At 45.9% G+C, this 21,725-nt stretch overlaps 1 protein-coding gene across 1 annotated transcript in view; it reads left to right on the forward strand.

Moving 5' to 3' along the window:
* The window catches only part of LOC103177890 (sodium/hydrogen exchanger 9), a 110,662-nt gene that overhangs the window by 21,198 nt on the left and 67,739 nt on the right, over positions 1-21,725 (forward strand). The window contains exons 3-9 of the mRNA XM_042339395.1: positions 1,326-1,403; positions 2,055-2,131; positions 6,698-6,813; positions 8,004-8,109; positions 12,474-12,612; positions 14,291-14,396; positions 19,573-19,661. Of these exons, the coding sequence (XP_042195329.1) occupies positions 1,326-1,403; positions 2,055-2,131; positions 6,698-6,813; positions 8,004-8,109; positions 12,474-12,612; positions 14,291-14,396; positions 19,573-19,661 (711 nt within the window). The remainder of the gene's footprint in view (positions 1-1,325; positions 1,404-2,054; positions 2,132-6,697; positions 6,814-8,003; positions 8,110-12,473; positions 12,613-14,290; positions 14,397-19,572; positions 19,662-21,725) is intronic.

Genomic DNA, 21,725 nt, shown 5'->3' on the forward strand with positions numbered 1-21,725 from the left:
TCTGCATGTAAAGAGATAAATGCCCGTGAAAAGTGTTAATAGGATTGGCACGAGGTTAGGCCAGGATTCCTTTTGTAAAGTGACGTTTTTTTAAAAAAAGAAACATTGAGATTTGGCTTCCAATAACCATGGCAACATGAAGAGAGATCGGAAAATGGAAAACTCAATGGATTTGTAAACCCAGCTGAACCCAGTTACTGGAATAAATGATGTAAGTCACGTGAAAAATTTCCAGTCAAGGAAATAGACATGACCAGCTTCGTCAGTGTTCCTCAAACTCCATCACTCACCCGTCCAAAGACTCAATATTATAGTCTTGGTTTTGGAAGTAGAAACTCTTAAAGCATCTGAATGAGGAGTAGCAAATGTGATATTCCCCCCCATCTCCTCTTCACCCATTCCATTCTCTAAACACTAAAAAGTTGAACATTAATAACGTCCATGCAAGTGCCTTGCCAAAGGCAATCTTTTGAAAAAAAAAGATTTTTTTGAAAAAAAGAAAAATCTGCTTTTCGAGCACAAGTGTTTTGTGAAGCTTCATTGAAGAACCAATCGAGCCTCATTAAAGTAGTCAGTGAGCTGCGAGATCCCTGGTTGTCACAATAATATTGGCAAGTGGACGGAGTAAGAGTCTAGATGCAATGCTACATTTGCAGAGGATCTGTTTTTAGTGCATTTCAAGGCTGAAAGCACAGACCTTACGCTTGCTATATGTCCCTGTCACAGGAGAGCCTTGAGTTCCAAATTATAATTGCAGCGTGTAAAGAGCAAGCACAACGTAAGTGTCTCCCCAGAGACCATGTGCAGGCTGGAGAAATCGAGCATTATTATGAGCTGGTGCTGTCCACTAGTGCTCTGCACAGGCATTGTAAACAAAATATAAACCGATGCTCACAAAATACAGTCAATCCAATTAACAATCTATTCTGTGAAGCACTTTGAGACATCTCCACGATGTGATAGGGTGCTATATCAAATACAAGGATCATTATTATTGCTGAGGGACAAGGAGACACTGCTTACCTTCTTTCTCTCTCTCTCTCTCTCTCTCTCTTCCCCCCACCCCCACCCCACCCACCCGTGGAGAATCCAGAACAACAATTTGCTCTACAGCGATATACCGCTCTTTCACGCAGGCCAGCATCTCAGCGCGCTTAACAGTGGCGGAGCCTGACACCGATCTGGGGGAAGGGTAAAGGTGACCATTAGAACGGTCAAAGAGGAAGGTCTTCAGTCGTGATCTAAAAGAGGGGAAGGAGGGGGCAAGGATCTGGGGTGAGATGCAGTAATGTATATAACCTGGACCCTCCTGTGATTTTTTTCAGGTAACGTTTGATTCAGACATTTTCTTCAACGTCCTTTTGCCCCCGATCATATTTTATGCTGGATACAGCCTGAAAAAGGTGAGCAGATTTGCAAAGAGCACAGAGACTTGTGATCAAACCGTCCCTTTATAGAGGCAGGTTTCCTCTCCCACACCCAATGAAACCACCAATTCTCGGCAGAGGTGTGGAATCTGTGCAAAGATTGGGGGGTGGGGATAAGGGGAACCATTCCAACTGACATCTCGGACATTCAACCTGAGAACTGACATCAGCCAAAATAGTTCCACTCTTTTATAAGGAATATTTTTAAAAGGAAAGTGAAAATTGGGGATCAAGCCCCAAGGGCAACCAACCCTATTCCCTCTTCCCCTACCCATTCCTCCACTCGCTCCCTAGGTTAACCTAATGTGGGTTTATTGTGCATTTCCCCCTCGCTCTCTGCGCAACTATCAGTGGCCAAGCCGTCATAACCTCTGGAGCCCCCTCCCTCTACATACCACCTCGCTATCTGTCTTCGAATTGTCTTAAAACCTACTTCTATGGCCATCTCTCTCATCCTACACCCTAGCACGGATCAAGACATTGGGAGGGTGGTGGGTGGGATTCTGGAAAAAGAGGATCAAATGGGGCTGAAGGGTCATCCTGATTCGAACCTGTCTTGTGATATAAACGTGTGCAGTAACTAATTAAGTGTCATTTTCTAATCGTAGATTGTGTGTAATTTTACAGAGGCAGTTCTTTCGTAACCTTGGCTCCATCCTGACCTACGCCTTCATAGGGACTGTTGTCTCCTGCATTGTGATCGGGTGAGTGAATGGCACAGACCCTGACGGTGGGACTTGTCTGTAACACAAAGCTGGGCAGTTGTTATAATGGTGGCTGATAGCGAGACGCTGATTCCAGTGAGAGTGAGGGAGGGGCATGAGGTCAGACTCCTGAGCCACAATCAATTTACTTTACAGTTTATTCTGTGAAGCGCTTTCAGACATCTAGACGACATGATAAGGCATTATAATAATAATTCTTGCATTTGATATAGCGCTTTTCACGTCTTCTAGACGTCCCAAAGCGCTTCACAGAATATACTGTAAGGTGAATTGACTGTATATTTTTGGGCGAACGCAGCAGCCAATTGCGTACAGCAATGTCCCACAAACAGTCGTGGATTGAAAATGACCATTTTATTATTGTTTTGTTTTTTTGGAGGGATTATTATTAGGCGTGTGGAGTAAGGAAACTTGCCCAAGGTTTCGCCCTCTGCCTGGAATTGAACTCAGGTCTCTGACTTGCAAAGCGAGTGCTCTAACCACTGAGCTACAGGACTCCACTATTTATCATTATATATAATGCAAGGATTATTATTCTTGTGATTCTTAGTTCTGCGTCTTGTATCCTTCTCCGTGAGAATAGGGTTGGGGGGGGGGTGTGGGAGGTGTGTAAGACTTCAGGTGCTAATTTCTGGTTTGCAAACCAGCTATCCAGATTACTACAGGCCTCTCCTGGAAATGTTGAGGCCGTGTTGTAGCTTGTTTATCCTGAAACACACGGCCGATCCCGTGACAATACAGCTATCCCCTGTTTCCTTTAGATAAGGCGACGGCAGTACACTTATTGCATGGTTAACAAAGTGGCTCTGAGCAAGACTGGGCTTCATTCTACAGATTGTACAAGCAAAAGCAGTGTGATGTTTGGCTGGGATCAGTGGGGGGATGGGAGTGGAGGATGGGGGCATGCTACAATGTTCCGGAATAGAAGGTTATAGAATAATAATATATAACAATCCTTACATTGGATATAGCGCCTTATTACGTCTTCGAGACGTCTCAAAGCACTTTACAGAATGTACTGTAAAGCCAATTGACTTATATTTTGTGGGAAAAACGCGACAGTATCCCACAAACAGTCGTGGCTTGAGTGAGTAAATTATTATTTTTTTAAATCTATTTATTGTTTTGAGGAGATAATTCCCCCTGGAAAACCAGTGCTGTTCCTGCTATCTTGCAAGGCTCCCCTCTTTCGCACACAACACCTCCATAATCCACAGTATCCACGGGACCTGGGCAGAGAAATACTTCAGTCACATTCACTCCTGAAAATAATTTCCCTCCGGAATCTCCCTTTTGCCGTTTTCCCTCAGTCGCTCATGAGATATTTTTCGTGAGCGTTTCCAGTGTTTTTTTTCCTTTTTAAATTTCTGCTGTTGATTGGCTCAGATCAGCAGAGATGCTCCCAGTGGCCAGCCATTTGACTGTGTGGTTGAGCATTACGTAACTCAGACTTCCTTCCTCACTTCTATTTGACATTTCGCTTCCTTCCATGTTGCGAAGTCGTCGCAAAGTGTGTGTTTTGTAGGCAAATACAACAGCCAATTTGCGCATAACCACGTCCCACAAACAGCCGTGACCAATTTTATCTGGGGGATTGTCGGCCAGGATACCCTGGGAGAGAAATCCCCTTGTCTTTTCAAATAGTGCTGCGGGATCTTTAACATCCACCTGAATAGGCAAACGGGACCTCCATGTATAATGACACTCACTTCATTTCTGATCAAATGTATTTTCTGAAGAGCCTTGTGCGTTTATTCAATGTGGAGGCTGCCATGTTAACGCAAGCTATGTTTTGTCTTGAGATCGGAGGCATGAGTGGGGTTTGGTAGCAGCGAGGCTGAGATTAAAGCGTAAGAAAGCAATGTTCCAGAGTTGGAAGTGGACCAGCCCTGGGGTTTGAAGGACACCCAAGGGTCAAGTTGAATGCCAGGATTAGATATTGACTGATTAACTGAGGGAGGAAGGTTAATAGAGACGGAGTCAGAGGTGCAAAGGTGTTGCAGAGTTTAATTGCATTTCTCTTGCTCCATCGTAGGCTTGAGACAAGCCAGCTCAGCTTTCTCGCTCCAAGTTTCCTTTGATTTTTGTATTTTTGTCAATACAAATCGTAACACTCGCCATCACTTTCACTGTTCCTCTGCACTGCAGACACAGAGAGTAAGGCTGTCATCTAGTGGTCTCTTAGGATGTTGCATTGTGCTGTGGTTACAGACTCAATTCTTCCTCACATTAAGGCAGTAATCTGTGACAATCTTCTGAATATTTCGCTGACTCTCACATACTTGTTATCTCTAAATTTTTCACTTTGATTTTTTTTTCCTTGCTAGCATTTTTTTTTGCTCTGTGACTTTATCTTGCTCTTTCTCTGCCATTTTCTCTTTCTCTCTCTCTCTGCTCTCTCTTTCTCTATCCTGCGCTGATTTTCTCTCTATATCCCCCCGAGCAAAGGAAAGGCAGCCAGGAGCTCATTACTGCCTGTTCCAGAATGTTTGTGTATGTATAGTTATATAGATAGGGCGAGACTCTAATGTCCCCTACGGTTAAATAGTCTCCTGACAGTCAATAGTCAATTCAAGTCTCACACTTGAAAACAGTGAATCATTGTCTTCAGGACAGAATTGAGGTGAATCCTGGTTTGATTGGCCGACCTGTAAAAGCAATGAACCGTGTTGTTAGACATTTTGAGGCAAACAAAGGCTTTGTGAGTCCTATTCCAGCTCAGCGTTCTGTTGAGATTAGGCGTCAGCCTGGTGCTGTGATAGCACTCTTGCCTCTGAGTTAGAAAGCTATGGCTGCAAGCCCTATGTTGGGACTTTGAACTCGCATGGTCTCAGAGGACACTCCATTGCAGTGTTGCAGGAGCACTGCCTTGTTGGAGGTGCTGTGTTTATGATGAGAAGTTAAACCAAGTTCCTGTCTGCCTGCTCAGGTGGATGTTAAAGATCCCCTGGCACTATTCGAAAAGAGAAGAGAGTTTCTCTCTCCCAGCATCCTGGCCAACAATTCCCCAAATAAAATTGACCACTCACTTCATGGCTGTTTGTGGGACATTACTATGACAATCACTTACAGAGTACACAATGACTACACTTTATGGAAACTGTGAAGCACTTTGAGACTTCTCATTGTATTATACTTATCTCAAACCTGTTTATATCAACATCCCGGGTATGTTGACAAAATATTTAAGTCCTGTGCCCTTCCGCTATAGGAACACATTACATTTTCTATGTATGTCAGTTGGTAGCTCTTTCAAAGAGCCAGCACAGGCACCTTGAGCCTAATGGCCTCCTTTTGTGTTGTAAGATTCTATATCGACGAATAGATCTGCTCGGTCCCCTCGATGTTGACATAACCAGGTCAATAGTCAATATCACACTCATATTAACGCATTGAATCGCGGGAAAACTAGTTTTGGCATGTACACTTACCGGCTGCATTGAATTACGCGTACAGAGTGTAGATTACTGATTAACTCGTATTTTATACGATTTGTACAGTTTGCCTTCAACTCTAACTTGGCGTAAGTCATGTTAAATGTCACGATCCCGACTATTACGACCTAGGTGAGCTTTACTGTAGTTTTCACGAAGCCTCGGAATGGTTAGCACGGTGTATATTGATGTTTTGCCCATTAGGTGGCACCAGAGAACTACAAACTGTGGTTCCAGCAGCTAATATATATTTGAGCTTCGTAAAAAATAGTTACTTTCTGCTGGAGGTTGATGTTTTGTTCACCAGCTATTTAGACAAGCCATTTCAGAATAGTCTTATTAACATGTTTGTTTTACATTGCCACTTACACAGCATTCAATTTGTAGATCGATATATTTTCTGTTCTTCTCTAGTTCTTCTTATTCTGATTATTATAAGATCCATCAGAAATGTCTCTCATATTCCCATCATTCGAATCTTCTACTGGGGGGGATTGGGGGGAACATGTTTCCATCTGCGATATTCCATGACTGTGCAGAATTGGCTAATGAGTTTTGCCCACAAATACACAGTATATTCTGTGAACCGCTTTGAGCTGTCTCAATGATGTGATAAAACGCTAAATCAAAGGCAAGGATTATTACATTATTCACCATTGAGTGTTGGCAGAGCATCCAACTGTGAGGCACACCACAGCCAAACCCTGATCCTGCCCTCAACAGCTTGAGCCCAGCAGAGGTTGGTTGTGAAGATCCTGGGGCTCTCTATTCATAATTCCTATACAAACACCACCGCACTGGAGCTCAGCCACTCCATCGAAAGAAAGACTGGATCCTTGGTGTGTGCTGCTGTCCCACTAAACCCCAACCACATCCGCTGACTCATTGCCGAGCCAGGACGGAAACCAATTGTTAAGAATAACAAATTGCATTTTATAGCGCCTTTCACGTCAGGACAGTCCAGGGTTTCACCTGAGCTGTGGGCTGAAGTCGAGGGGTGGAGGGTAGGTGGTCAGGGTAGGAAGATGACCAAAGATACTGTCAATGAGGAAGATCTTGGGTGTGTGTGTGCTGAGACCAGTGCCCTGACCTCACTGTGTGTTTCGTGCAGTGGCATTATGTACGGCTTTGTGACGGCGATGATGAAGCTGGGCCAGCTGGAGGAGGATGATTTCTATTTCACCGACTGCCTGTTCTTTGGGGCCATGATCTCAGCCACCGACCCAGGCAAGTGCTGAGGTGGGGGCTGGGTTAACAGCCAAGGGATGTGTGTGTGTGTGTGTGTGTACATGTAAACACATGTGTATGTATATGTATGCACATGTGTGCATGGGGCATCCATGCACATATGTGGATGTGAGTATGTGTGTGTGACAGTGTTGTGTGTGTCAGTGAGAGAGTGTGTGTGTGTGTCCGTATATGTGTCTCCTCACTTGCTGATTGCTGCTGCCGTCTCCGATTTCCACCCCCCACCGCCTCCCCCCACCCCAGTCCCTGAGCCTCGCTCGTTGCCACGGGCTGACAGTCAGTCTAGGCCCTGATACAAGGGGAGGCGAGAGCCTGGCAGTGAGAGCAGCACAGAGACTGGGAGCCGGGCTGTAGCCACCCCTCTGGGCGGGTGTGAGTGGGTTCAGGTGAAGCTGCCTGGAGGACGGCGGGGGGCGCGGAGAGGTGGGAGTTGCTGTCGCTGCGGGAAGTGGTTTGGTGGCTGGAAGCCGGGCTTGCTCTCTGTGTCTAACAGCAGCTGTCTCTGAGGTGTACAGGAATCTGCACACGCCAGCTAATGGCCCCAATAGGGCAGGGCTCTTAACATATTCCCAGTGTTAAGTGCTCCTGGCTGCTCGCTGCCTGTCTACACCTTCCCAGAGATGCTGCCTGTCGCGGTGGGGAACGTTGACTAGCCACTGCACCAAAACACCGCTCCAGCCCTTGCAAGAGTTACAGCGAGAGACCCCGGCTTCAGCCCAGCGAGTCGGTGCTGGTGTTTATCCTCCGCCCGCCTCAAGGTCAACACCTGGAGGTAAAAGGGTCAACAGCAGGCTGACGGGGTGGGTGGGGGCTGTGGTTGAGGCCACCCAAATCTCTCCTGATCTCAATCTGCGGGAACCGTCATCACAAAAAATTTCAGCTCAAGTTGAGGAAGATTCTGAAATTTGGTCTTAATTTGTAAAAAAAACCTGTCTCTAAAAAGGGATATGACTTCCAAACTTAAGACTGAGTGGGTGATGTAGTTTAACCCCCTTTCTGCCCGAGCACATAACAGTCTCACAGGCTAAGAGCAAGAGGAGAGAACGTGGATGCGGTTGTTGTGGGGACGGCTGGGGGGGTGGGGGAGGGAGGGATTGGTTACCATGCGGGGGCTGAATAAAGTGACGCTGGCCTTTAACCCTGGCTCACTGTCCACTTTCTCCTTGCAGTGACCATCCTGGCCATCTTCCATGAGCTGTACGTGGACACCAGCCTTTACACCCTGCTGTTCGGGGAGAGCGTTCTGAACGATGCCGTGGCCATAGTCCTGACTTAGTAAGTGTCACCATGACCGAGTGTCTCTTCCTCTTAACAACCAAGCTTCTCAGGCAGTCCGATAGACATGGGGAGGTTATGCCATTGGCCGCGAAGTGACCTCAGCCCGGCTCAGCCGGTCATACTCTTGCCTCCTGGTCAGAAAGTCGCGGGTTCAAACCTCCATGTCAGGATCTTAGCTGACAATCCAGTGCTGTGCTACAGCCCCGTCATTCAGATGAGGCATTAAGGTGTCGGAATGTTCAGGTGGATGTTGAACAACAACAACAACAACAAGATTCCATTTATAAAGCGCCTTTCACGTCAGGAGGACGTCCCAAGGCGCTGCACAGTTGGGTCATGACCCGAGCAGGGGGGAAATGGTCAGGGTGAGGGAAGGGAGGGAGCAAGGAGGGGGAAGAGAGTCGAGAGGGGAGCTGAAGGCACAGTCAAAGAGAAAGGTTTTGAGACCGGCCTTGAAGGAGGAAAGGGAGGAAGCAAGGCGAAGGCACTGGGGGATGGAGTTCCAGAGCCTGGGGGCTGAGAGGCTGAAGGCCCGACCACCGATGGTAGGGCGGTTGGGGCGGGGGACGTGGAGCAGACCAGAGCCAGAGGAACGGAGGGTACGGGCAGGTAGGTAGGGGGATAGTAGGTTGGAGAGGTAGGAGGGAGCGAGGCCGTGAATGGCCTTGTAGGTGAGGATGAGGATCTTGAAATCAATCCTCTGGGGGATGGGGAGCCAGTGGAGGCGAGCGAGGGTGGGAGTGATGTGGTCGCGAAGCCTGGTGCGGGACAGTACACGAGCTGCAGAGTTCTGAATGGCCTGCAGCTTGTGGAGGGAGGTGGCGGGAAGGCCGGCGAGGAGAGAGTTCCCATAGTCCAGCCTTGAGGTGACAAAGGCGTGGACCAGGGTTTCAGCAGCGTGAGGGGTGAGGTAGTGCCGTAGTCTGGCGATGTTCCGAAGGTGATGGAAGGCGGTGCCAGTTGTAGTGCGGATGTGAGGGAGAAAGGACAGCTCAGGGTCGAACAAAACGCCGAGGTTCCTGACTGGCTTTGAGAGGTGGAGAGTGCAGCCTTGGATGCTGATGGTGTCAACGCCTGAGGAGCGGAGACGCTGACGTGAGCCAATCAGGAGGGCCTCAGTTTTTCGCACGTTGAGCTGAAGAAAGTTGTCTCTCGTCCAGGACTCGATGTCGGACAGGCAGGCAGTCAGGACATCGGTGGTCGTGGAGTTGAGAGTAGAGGAGGAAAGGTAGAGTTGGGTGTCATCCGCATACATGTGGAAGTTAACTCCATGTCTGCGGATGATGTCACCAAGGGGGAGCATATAGAGGGTGAAGAGGAGGGGACCGAGGACAGAGCCCTGAGGGACACCACATGAGACAGTACGGGGGGTGGAGGAGAAGCCATTCGTTGAGACAAAGTGAAGACGGTGAGAAAGGTACGACCTAAACCATTCAAGGACAGTGCCTTGAAGGTTTAGGTGGGAGGACAAGCGGTGGAGTAGGATAGCGTGGTCGACCGTATCGAATGCTGCCGATTGGTCGAGGAGGACGAGGAGACAGAGGGAGCCCTGGTCACAGATGGTCAGGATATCATTGGTGACCTTGACCAGGGCAGTTTCTGTGCTATGGGCAGCACGGAAACCTGACTGAAGGGGTTCAAAAAGAGAATGGGTGGAAAGGAAAGAGCGCAGTTGGAAGGCGACAACTCTTTCCAAGACCTTAATAATAATAATAATAATAATAATCCTTGCATTTGATATAGCGCTTTTCACGTCGGGAGGACGTCCCAAAGCGCTTCACAGAACACACTGTAAAGTGAACTGACTGTATATTTGTGGGCGAACGCGGCAGCCAATTGCGCACAGCAATGTCCCACAAACAGTCGTAGATTGAAAATGACCAATTTATTATTGTTTTTTTTTTAGTTTTGGAGGGATTATTATTAGGCTCTGTGTGGAGTAAGGAAACTTGCCCAAGGTTTCGCCCTCTGCCTGGAATTGAACTCAGGTCTCTCACTTGCAAAGCGAGTGCTCTAACCACTGAGCTACAGGACTCCACCTTGGAGAGAAAGGGGAGGTTGGAGATGGGCCGGTAGCTTGAAGATCCGATCTTGGAAAAGAGAAGGGAGTTTCTCCTCGTTCCCTGACCAGCAATCTTCCAGTTGTCAGTTCACCTTGACAGTAATTACTGTAAAGCTCATTTCAATGTGATGAGGTGCTATTATTCTTGTCAGGCTACTCTTTGAGTGAATGCAGTGACCTGTCCTCCTGATGCCATCCTTCCTGATGCCTTGCAACAGCTGTCGAGCTCACTCTGTATAAAGTGAGAATCTCCGGAACTCCCTGCCGCAATCTCCTCCGTCTTGCCCCCTCTTTGCTCATCTTCCGACCGTGCCTTCGGTCACCTCCCCTCCCTTTGCAGATGGCCGCCAAACCAACTGCTGTTAAGTGCTTTGTTGATTTTGTTGTCGTAAAAAAAATACTTTCCCTTCACAATCCCGTACCTGTGCCTTTCTGTTCCGCTGCCTTGACAGAGCTGAAAGTGTTATCCTGGGTTTGCTCTGCGCTAAGCACTCTGAGACGCTACCCTGCGCGAGGAGCGCTGTATAAATGCATGTTGCTGTTGTTGTTTTCTTCCTCCGTCTGACAGTCGTGGCTGTTCACTTCCAACAGTCCCCATTCCTGTCACAGGAATGCTCGGTTCCTATCGCATAGCCATTCATTGCAGCAGGTGGCAGTGTGTTCCATAAGTTACAGACAGGTCGGAGGTGAAAATGGCCATTGTTTTATTAATAATAATCTGTGCATTTGACGTAAATCCTTATCACGTCTTTGAAATGTGTTGAAGTGCTTCGCAGGATTTGCAGTAGAGTCTAGTGACAGTAGTTGCAGGCATTTGGTTCCAAATACTTGCCAGATACATGATTTGCAGACACAGGGACCCCACACACAGCTGTGAAACCATTGGTCACCAACGACTACAATTTACGTTTATACAACAACAACAAATTGCATTTATGTAGCACCTTTCATGGAGGGAGCACGTCTCAAAGAGCTTCACGCAGTTGACTGAGAGGTTGAGCTGTGGGGAGTTTTGTTCTCTCTCTGGGGGATTGTTGGCCTGGACACAAGGAGAAGCTCCCTTTATTTTTCGAGTAGTGCCACGTGATCTTTACTGTCCACCAGAACACACAGGCTGGACCTCGGGTTAATGTCTCGTCTGATGGACGTCGCCTCCAACAATGCAGCTGTCGTGCAGAGCTGCACTGGAGTGTCAGCCTAGACTGTGAGTTTAAAGTCTCGACGTGGGTCTTGAACCCACAACCTGCTGACTCTGAAGCGAGAGGCCAGGCGGACACCTGGCTCAGATTTGACATTGCCATTTGACTAGGATTTATTCTGTCAATTTTATAAAATAATGAGCTCATAAAGTGTTACGCTCATTTTCATGTACACTTTTACTACCCACTCCAAAGCAAATTAGCACGATGTAAAAATTGATGAGTCATTGTTTTTAATGAATGGGATGTCTCTGTCCATAAAGACTCTCATCGAGAAACCAAGTGTATTTCCATGTATTTCCTGCTCATTCCCCATCGCGGGATACATTGTCTGGTTGTACATTGTGAAGAGGAAAGTATTTTTTTTACGACAACAAAATCAACTTGTGTTTACGTAGCGCCCTACACGCGGGTAACATCTTCGAGCACTTAACAGCAGTTTGTACTCTGCTCTAATCCCAATTTCTTGCTCTTTTCCCATCGTGTCTGTGCTGGTGCTCGCTCCCCCACAGAAACTCTCTACTCCCATTTCTCTGCTCATTTCCTATACACTTTAATACTATCTCCTCACAATTATTTATTCATTCTCTTTGACGTGCTGTTACTGACTCAGTTTCAACAGCTATTTGTGACGGGACATTGCACATTGTAACAATCCTCGACTGCGCCAACGATATGCTTGTCGGTCTCCCCAGCATTTCCCAGAACCCAGGTATTACCCCACTCATTCACCCTTACCAACCCGGCCATTCCCTTGGCTTGGTTTACACTACCTTCTCCACATCCCCTGCTTTATTTGCCTCGTCATCATCATCTTTCAGATACTTGGTGCCCTCTCTCTGGAACTCCATTCCCAGCTCTCTCTGACTTGCTCCCTTTTTGAAAGTACACAAAAAAAAGTCTCTCTTTCAGTCCTCCTTTCCCTCCTCACCGCCCTCAACTCCCACACTTAGCTCTGGTATCCAGTCAGAATTATCAAGCCCTTTGGGACATCCAACTGATGTGAAAGGCATTATGTATGTGTGAATTCTGTTGTATTTCTTCTGACCTCCCAAATCTGGTATTCCTGGTGCTAACGTTCCTTTTTTCCTGTTGTCAAGCTCCATATCTATCTACAGTCCGAAGGAAAATCCACATATGTTCGACGTTGCAGCTTTCTTCAAATCGGTTGGGAATTTCCTCTGGATTTTCACCGGCTCTTTTGCCATGGGCTCCCTATATGGTGTGGTCACAGCTTTGATATCCTTCCAGTGGGCAGGGTAAGATTTACGTCCGGGAGCAGCCTCAATGGTACATTGATAGCTCTGTAACTCACAGACCAGGAGCTCGCTCCTGAACCAGAACGATATCAGGGCTAAAGGGTTAAATTATGAGGACAGGTTGCATAAACTCGACTTGTATTTCCTTGACTTTTGAAGGTTGAGGGCTGATCTGATTGAGGTGTTTAAAATGATAAAGGGATTCAATAGGGTAGATGCCGAGAAACTAATCCAGAACAAGGGGGCATCATCTTAAAATTAGAGCTAAACGATTTAGTAGTGAAATTAGGAGGCAGTTTTTCACCCAAATGGTAGGGTAAATCTGGAACTCTCTCCCCCAAAAGGCTGGATCCATTCCAGCCATGGATAAATTTTCAATGGATATATATTTGTTAGGTTAGGGTATCAAGGGATATGGAGCAAAGGCGGGTAATTGGAGTTGAGGAACAGATCAGCCATGATCTTATAGAATGGCGGAACGGGCTCAAGGGGTTGAATGGCCTACTTCTGTTCCTATGTTCAAATCCAGGTCTGCACTGAGTATGGTTGCTTTGGTTGCAAATCCTTGACTGTCCAATGCCTTGGGACGTCCACCCAAAGTGAAAGGTATTATACAAATGTAATTCGTTGTTGTGTGTGTGGGGCAGCCGGGTGGAAAGAGGTCAGGCTCGGCTGTGACACCTCTACGGTCGAGGGATCTGCCGACACTCACTGCCAAGGCTCAGACATGAATATTGGCCATGCGAGGCAGGCAACCAGTATCTGTGGAACCCCACCTCAGTGAGAAGTCAGACCAGCAGGAGAGGTGTGTGCGTGTGCCAGCGGGGAGAGAATGGGAAAGAAATAATTGGACACACTACATTGTTTTTAAAATTGCATTTACAAGTCAGGCAATGAACCAATGCATCAAAAACATCAATGAGCTCAATCATGCTGGAAATCAGTTTTCAAAATGCTGAAATATTATTAACAATAATCATCATACTTGCATTTGATGGAGCACCTTTCATGTTAGGAAGACGTCTCACAGTGCTTCACCACAAAGTGTATTTATGTGATTATGATGTAGAAGAAGGACTGTGTATTTTTGTTGTGTGACTCAGTGGTAGCACTCTCGCCTCTGAGAGTTGTGGGTTCAAGCCCCACATTGGGACTTGCAATCATATAGTCTTAATCTGATACTCCCAGTGCAGTGCTGGGGGGCGGTTGTTGAATTGACAGAGGTACCATACTTTGGAACTAGACGTTAAACAGATGGAAGTTAAAGATTCCATTATTTGAAAAGACAAGGGAGTTTCTCCCGGTATCCTGGCCAATAATCCCCCAAATAAAATTGGTCATTCACTCAGTCCATGGCTGATTGGGACACTGCTGTGTGCAACTGGCTGCCATATTTTAAACCACAAAAATATACAGTGAATCCACTTTACAGTAATTCCCGTGAAGCACTTTGAGACAACTCAACAACGTGATAAGACGCTATATCAAAAGCAAGGATTATTATTGTAGGATAAACAGTGGATGGATGATGATTTTTGTGAGTAAGTGACTCATTAAGGAGGATGGTAAAGTGGGATCAGGGGGAAAGCTGAGAGCCGGTTGGAAACGTTTTTTCACATGGAGCATTTCCTTTTCCCTTAACTCTGCCATTTCCTCACCTGACAAAGTTTACCAAGCTCTGTGAGTTTCCCATGCTAGAGACTGGGATTTTCTTCCTGCTGTCGTGGAGTGCATTTCTCTCAGCCGAGGCCAGTGGCCTAACAGGTGAGTGAGGAAAATGGGGGGGTTGGCACAGGATGGGGGGTGCTTTCAGAGGGAGGGGGCACAGCTTCGCCTTCTGGGTGTTTGCAGGACAAATGTCCCCCTAGTTCAACTGGTAACCTCACTTCTAGTTCAAGCCCTATGCATTGTTTGAGATTCCATCTTTCGATTGACACATCAATCCGAGGTCCCATCTAGGCTAATTCAGGTGGACGTTAAAGATCCCATGGCACTAATTTAAAAAGACAAGGGAGTTTCTCCCTCCCGGTGTCTTGGCCAACAATCCCCCAGATAAAATTAGTCCCTCGCTCTAAGGCTGTTTGTCAGTCATTGCTGTGTGCAAATTGACTGCTGAATTTACCAACAGAAAAAAAACACTGTGACTGTACTAGTAAATCCCCTGAAGTAGCTTGAGACATCTTATCGACATGAAAGGTGCAAATGTATTCAGTCACCCCTCCCCACCCCCTCCCGAGCTCAGCATCAAGCTCCACCATTGTTAAGTGCTCCGAGACACTGCCCTGCATAAAGGGCGTAATATAAATGTGGGTTGTTGTTTGTTGGAAGTGTTATCGTAAAAAGGATGATGTGTTGAAATAACTGTGCATGTGAGATATATACTGCTTTAGACGCTGTATAAAACACAAATACTATTATTTGCTATTTAATGAATAGAAAAGATACAAGTATTTAAAGACATTATAGTAAATATGAAAAAAAATTGCAAAGGGCCATTGCATTTGCCTGAAAAAACAGTCACTACACTTGATTCCGCGAAGCCCTTTGAGACGTTTCGACGTGTTGAGGCTCTGTATCAACCGCAACTTAGTTTGTGACTAACACTGCTCTCAAGTAAGAAAATGAACCTGCCCAGTGTTGGCTCCTGTGTGTGTACAGATCTTGTCACAGTAGCTGAACAGCTTCTCCCGCCCCCTGAGGCCTCTATCCTCAGATTCTGTTCTTCACTGTCTATATGCTCCTACATATAGACATGTTCTGCAACATCATCTGCAGAAATGGGGTTCACTTCCCATCTGCCTGTTCATCCACTATTCAAAAGGAGAAGGGAGTTTCTCATGGTGTCCTGGCTGACAAGCCCCCAGAAAATCTCCCACCTCATGGCTCTTAATGGGACATTGCCTGGTGCAAATTGGCTGCCGTGTTTGCCTACATGTACACTTTACACTGAATCCTTTGAAGCACTTTGAGATGGCTTCCTGCTCTTGAGGGAACAAACTCACGGGCTGTAAATTTCTATGTTTCTATAGATGTAATAATAATAATCCTTGCATTTGATATAGGATCTTATCACATTGTGATATAGTGCCTTATCACATCGTTGAGGCATCTCAAAGCACTTCACAAATATATTGTAGAGTGAATTGACTGTGTATTTTGTGGACGAAACGCAGCAGCCAATTACATACAGCAGTGTCCCACAAACAAGTGGATTGTGTGACCAAATAATTATTTTTTTTGGAGGAATTATTACCCTAGAAAACAATCCGCCAATCGACTAACAACCGAGTTCCTACTTACTGCTAGGCAAACAGACGCTTGAGGAGTAAGGAAACTTGCCTAAGGTTTCTCCCTGCCCAGGAATCAAACCCAGGTCCCCTCACTTGCGATACGAGCTCGCTAACCACTCCATAGTCTAATTTGGTGTTGGTTACACAGCAAATATCCTGTTCCATACCGTTTACACTCCAGCATACACATCGCCCTGGGGCCAACAAACCAGGCAACCGTTTGCAAACGTCTGCCAGCAAGTGTTCCACGTTCCTGCTGCAGCCTGAGCAAAGCATTAATTAAAGGTTCCTGAATTCAAATCATTTGAATATGAATAATTGAATGGTCTGGTTGATGAATAGTAATGGCCAGCAGATGGTCGGGAGGCTGTCTTGTAGCATTATTCAATTTTCTGGAAGTTTAAAAAGGGATTTCAAATTAACAGCAGCTGAGAGAGATGATGGAAGCTGTGAGTCCAAGTGTGCAAAGCTGTAGGTACGTCATGTATTGAGGTGTACATGATTCAATCTAAATGTCACTCGATATCAATATAACAGCGTTGGACAAGGGATTCACAGAACAAAACAGCCCAGTTGGCCCATCAGGGGTCTGCGCTTGTGTTTTTCTCCACATGAGTCACCCAGTCTAATCCCACTCACCCTTCTTGCTGCCCCCCCCCCACTCCTCCCTAATCTTTACTAAATGAAAGTGTTGCAATCAGAAGGTGGTTCCATTCACCAGCTCCTCTTCCTCCCTCCTGCTCAATAATGCGAAACTAATTAAAAGAACCTCAGTGGAATAATATTCTGATTGCAATCCTACTCCTGAAAGAGAACAACCCAAATTAAATCCATTATAAAAGTTTCAATAAAGACACAAATGTCAAATTTGCAACTCCGCTTAATACGTTTGTCTTTCAGGTGCAAGACAAGCTAGAAATCTAGGAAATTAGGGGATGGGAAACACGTCACTGTGATACAACAGTGATTGTTAAATCTTCATTATTGTAGCATCTGCCTTGACCAGGCAATCGGCCATCATGCGAAGCCCATTTTTCTGCTCATTTAACATCAATCTTCAGTGCATCCTGTACATTAACCATGTGAGCCACTGGATTTCTATCACACCCTTTCTCAGACCTGAAATGCTTTCTGCCACAGAGTACCAGAGTAAATCGACTACCATAAGCAATAATAATAACAATCCTTGCATTTGTTATAGCAGCTTTTCACATCAGAAGGATGTCTCAAAGTGCTTCATAGGTTGGACTGTAAAGTCTGGTAATTATGTATTTGATAGGCAAGCGAGGCAGCCCATTTGTACACAGCGAAGTGAATGCCAATTTTATCTGGGGGATTGTTGGATAGGACACTGGGAGAGAGAAACTCTCCTCTTTTTCTGAATAGTGCCAGGGGATCTTTAACATCCACCTGAACAGGCAGATGGGATCTTGGTTTAACCTCTCAAAGAAATGATGGCTCTTTGACAGTAGCTGAATATTTCAGAGAAACTCGGGAGCACCGTCATTTATCATCTATGCTTTCATCACTTCCCACCTCGATTATTCCATTGCCCACCTCACAGGTTTCCCCAGCTCCACTATCCCAAAAATTAAATTAATTCACAACTCTGCCGTCCGTATTCTCCCCCGCACCAAACTCCATACCATATTACAGAACGGATCGATTTCAAGATCTTCACCCTCATCTGCAAATCATTTCATGTCCTGGCACCTCGCTACCTTTCCAACCTGCTTATTCCCCAAACCTCCTTACTTTCCATTCCACTTCCCACTGCCTCCTCTCAGCTGGCTCCGGCCTCCTTCTTGCCCCTTGTCCCCTCCACTCCACCATAAGTAACCGTGCTTTCGGCCACAACGTCCCAAAATTCTGGAACACTCTCCCTCAATCCCCCCCACCTTGCCCCCTCCTTCCCCATTTTCAGTTCACACCTGGAGACCTTCCTCTTCAACCTTGCTTATGGTCACCTCCCCCGGCTCAGCGTCAGACTCCACCACTGTTAAGCGATCCAAGGTGCTACCCTGCGTGAAGGGTATTGTGTAAATGCAAGTTGTTGTTGAGCAATGCATAGGGCATTGCGGCATTGTGGGATATCCTTCTCGGTGTTGAGGCATCAGCTTGTTTAATTAGTTGATATTAGTTCTAGCTGATATCACCGGTAGAATGATAGAGCAAAAGTACTTTAGAACAGTGATAATGCTGAGGACATTGAGTTAAATTTATGAACTGTGTTCATATAGCAGCGTGGGCGTTTAATGCCACTTGAGCCTCTCATTGAAATTGCTGGCGTTAAAGACCTCTTCAAAGGCTTTTTTCTCACCACTTTTCTCCCGCCTACTCTCCTCCTCCTCCTCTCCTGAAGGTGCTTCACTCCAGTGCTGGAATATGGGACCAGAGGCTCCCTCCGTCACCTCGCCGATGTTCACAAAGCCTTGAGATTCAATGCCCTCCCGAGGGGAAGGAGTGGTAGAATAATCCGATGTTAACCTCATTTGAAGTCCGTGACCTTCAAAAAAGGATAGCAATCAGGGGGCAGGCAGAGCTCTAGGAGCATTCCCCTCTCTAATCTAGGGGACTGAGGCCAATTGTAGTGTCACAGTGACACTGTGTGTGAGGTCAGCCAACATAATATAGGGCAGGGATTGAATTGCGATCTTCTGAACAGTGATCTTACAGTCACACCCCACACCCTCCCCTCTCCTGTTACTGTTTGCTATTCTCCCATTTGCTGTTGATAAATTAGGGAAGAATCCTTTTATCTGACAGCATATTATCATGCCGTTGAAATGTCTCAAAGCGGTTCACTGTAAAGTAGGTGTTTATTGGCACACACGGAAGGCAATTCTTGCACAACAATGTCCCCGCAAACAGCCATGAGGGACATGATCAATTTTATCTGGGGGATTGTTAGCCAGAACAGTAGAAACGCCCAATTCATTTTCAATAGTGCCATTTTTAACGTCCTCTTGCAAAGGGCTGACAAGACCTCGGATTAACGTCTCATCTGAGGGTCAACCCTTCCGACAATGCAGGGCTCCTCATCACCACACTAGAGTGTCACCCTAGACTGTGAGTTCAAAGTCCCAAAGTGGAGTTTGAACCCACCACCTTCTGACTCGGAGGTGAGAGTGCTACCAACTGAGCCAGTGCTGACATAAACAGTATTCATTCAGAAAGCAGCGATCATGGATGGAAATAATCAAAAGTTGCACTTGCAAAGTAACCAAGTTTGAATTGGGATTCAGAACATTAAGAATCATCTCTAAAGTCTTAGAGTTGACATTCTCTTTCACTAAAGGGAAACCCAGTGACATTAACCCTGAGAAGTAATGCAGAACGCAATTGAGATCAGCATTTATTTCACTGCCACAGTCCATAGTAATAATACTTTAATTTGATTTAGCTCCTTATCACATCATTGAGATGTCTCGAAGTGCTTCACCTTCACAGAATATACAGTAAAGTGAATTGACTGTGTATTTTGGTGGGCAAAATGAGTGGAAAGTGTACAGAAATAGTTAACACATGAAGACCAGGGTTATGATGATAATCAGCTGAATTGACCAGACATCACAGCATCACAGACAGGGAATGCAATGACAGAATTTGTAGAGTGCATTAAATTAAAAAAATGTTCTCTTCCTGTGTAGGAATTGTCGCTGTTCTCTTCTGTGGAATCACTCAAGCCCATTACACATACAACAACCTCTCAGATGAAGCTAAGATAAGGACGAAGCAGGTAGGAATTATGCACAAGTTATACTCGTCTGTATGTCTGAATCAAATAAAATGGTTTCCGGACAGATTAATGGACTTAGGCTACAGGAGTTGTATGTGGGGGTTATATAACAATAATAATAGTAATCCTTGCATTTGATATAGCGCTTTTCACGTCTTCTCGACGTCTCAAAGCGCTTCACAGAATAGACTGTAAAGTGAATTGATCGTATACGTAGAACTGTAAAAGAGCTTATCCTTAATTACCCAGACTGTATGATGTCTGTTCCAGTCATTGAATTACCTTCTGAGTAAAGAAAAACTTCCTGGTGTCTGTTCCTGAAATTGCCCTTTTCCATTCTAAACTCATGTCCTCTTGTTCTCTTCAACCGTGCATTCACCTCCCCTCTCGACTCTCTACCCCCTCCTCGCTCACCCTAACCATTTCCCCCCCTGCTCGGGTCCCGACCTAACTGTCCAGCGCCCGATGTGAAAGGGGCTCTATAAATGCAATCCTGTTGTTCTACTGTCTTTTTGCATCCTAACGTATTGATTTGGATTTACTTTTGTGTGGGTCTTGCATGCATTCCTGTGTGTTTGTGGGCGTGGATGGATCCCCCTTGTCTGTGTCTGTGCATGTCCCTAGTGTCTGTCTGTGTGTGACGCATATTACAACTCTCAGAATACAATACATAACTAGAGACATCGAAAACATAAGATGATGGACAGAAAGTAATTTCTGTACATGTTGTGCTGTCTGTTCAAGACTGATGTTTTCCAGTGTGCCTCCACTCTCTGGGTACCTATTCACTCTTTGGGTCACTCTGTGTACATTGGGAGGGAGGGAGGGCTTATACTCTGTGGACAAGTGGTCCCTGGTCACTGAGGACAGTTGAATACATTGGTGACTGTCTCTGGGATTTCCCAGTCTATCTGGCTTAGTCCAATACTGGACTATTGATTCCCGCATCTACAGCTCCCTCGGGCAGAGTGTTCCACATCCTCACAAGCCTCTGTGTGGAAATGCTTCCTGACCTCAGCTCTAACTGTCTTGGCTCTGATTTGAAGGCTCTGCCCCTTGTAACAGATCCCTCTACCAGTGGGAAGGGTCATCCATTATCTAATCTGTCAATTCCTGTCATTATTTTAAACACCTCAATCATATCACCCCTTATCCTAGTCTGCTGTAAGACATATGGCCCAAGTTTCCCCAGACTCTCAGGTTAACTGAACCCCCTTTAGCCCAGGAACAATTCTAGTGAACGCTCATTTATTCTTTTGTCTAACAATTCTTAGGTTCTTATAATAATAATAATAATAATAATAATCCTTGCATTTGATATAGCGCTTTTCACGTCGGGAGGACGTCCCAAAGCGCTTCACAAAACACACTGTAAAGTGAATTGACTGTATATTTGTGGGCGAACGCGGCAGCCAATTGCGCACAGCAATGTCCCCACAAACAGTCGTAGATTGAAAATGACCAATTTATTATTGTTTTTGTCTTTTTGGAGGGATTATTATTAGGGCTGTGTGTGGAGTAAGGAAACTTGCCCAAGGTTTCGCACTGACCTGCCTGGAACTGAACTCGGGTCTTTCGCTTGCAAAGCGAGTGCTCTAACCACTGAGCTACAGGACTCCACTACATTATAGAGCGCCTTTCACGTCGGGAGGCACAGGAGGCAAGGGAGGGGGCGAGGCGAAGGGACTTATGTAGTTTGGGACATGATATGTGGATGCAACTACCAGGATGGTGCAAGGCAATCAGGATGGACCTTGGTCTTTCGTCTAGCAATTCTTATGAACCAATACTGGACACTCTCCAAGGCTATTGTATCTGTCCTAGGGTTGGGTGTCCAACATTGAACACAGAACTCCAAATAAGGTCTCTATATAACAGGAGCAGCACCTCTTTACTTTTATAATCCAGACCTCTTACAATAAGATCCAGCATCCCATTTGCCTTATTTGCTGCTTTCTGTACCAAGGAAGTAGATTTTAATGATCTGTGGCCCTGAATGCCAGATTTCTCTGCTCTCTGACCCTCCTGTTGATTCCCCAATCACTATTCTTTCTTCGAAAGTTT

This window comes from Callorhinchus milii, unplaced genomic scaffold (assembly GCF_018977255.1).
Source record: "Callorhinchus milii isolate IMCB2004 unplaced genomic scaffold, IMCB_Cmil_1.0 Scaffold11, whole genome shotgun sequence".
Classification (NCBI taxonomy): Eukaryota; Metazoa; Chordata; class Chondrichthyes; order Chimaeriformes; family Callorhinchidae; genus Callorhinchus; species Callorhinchus milii.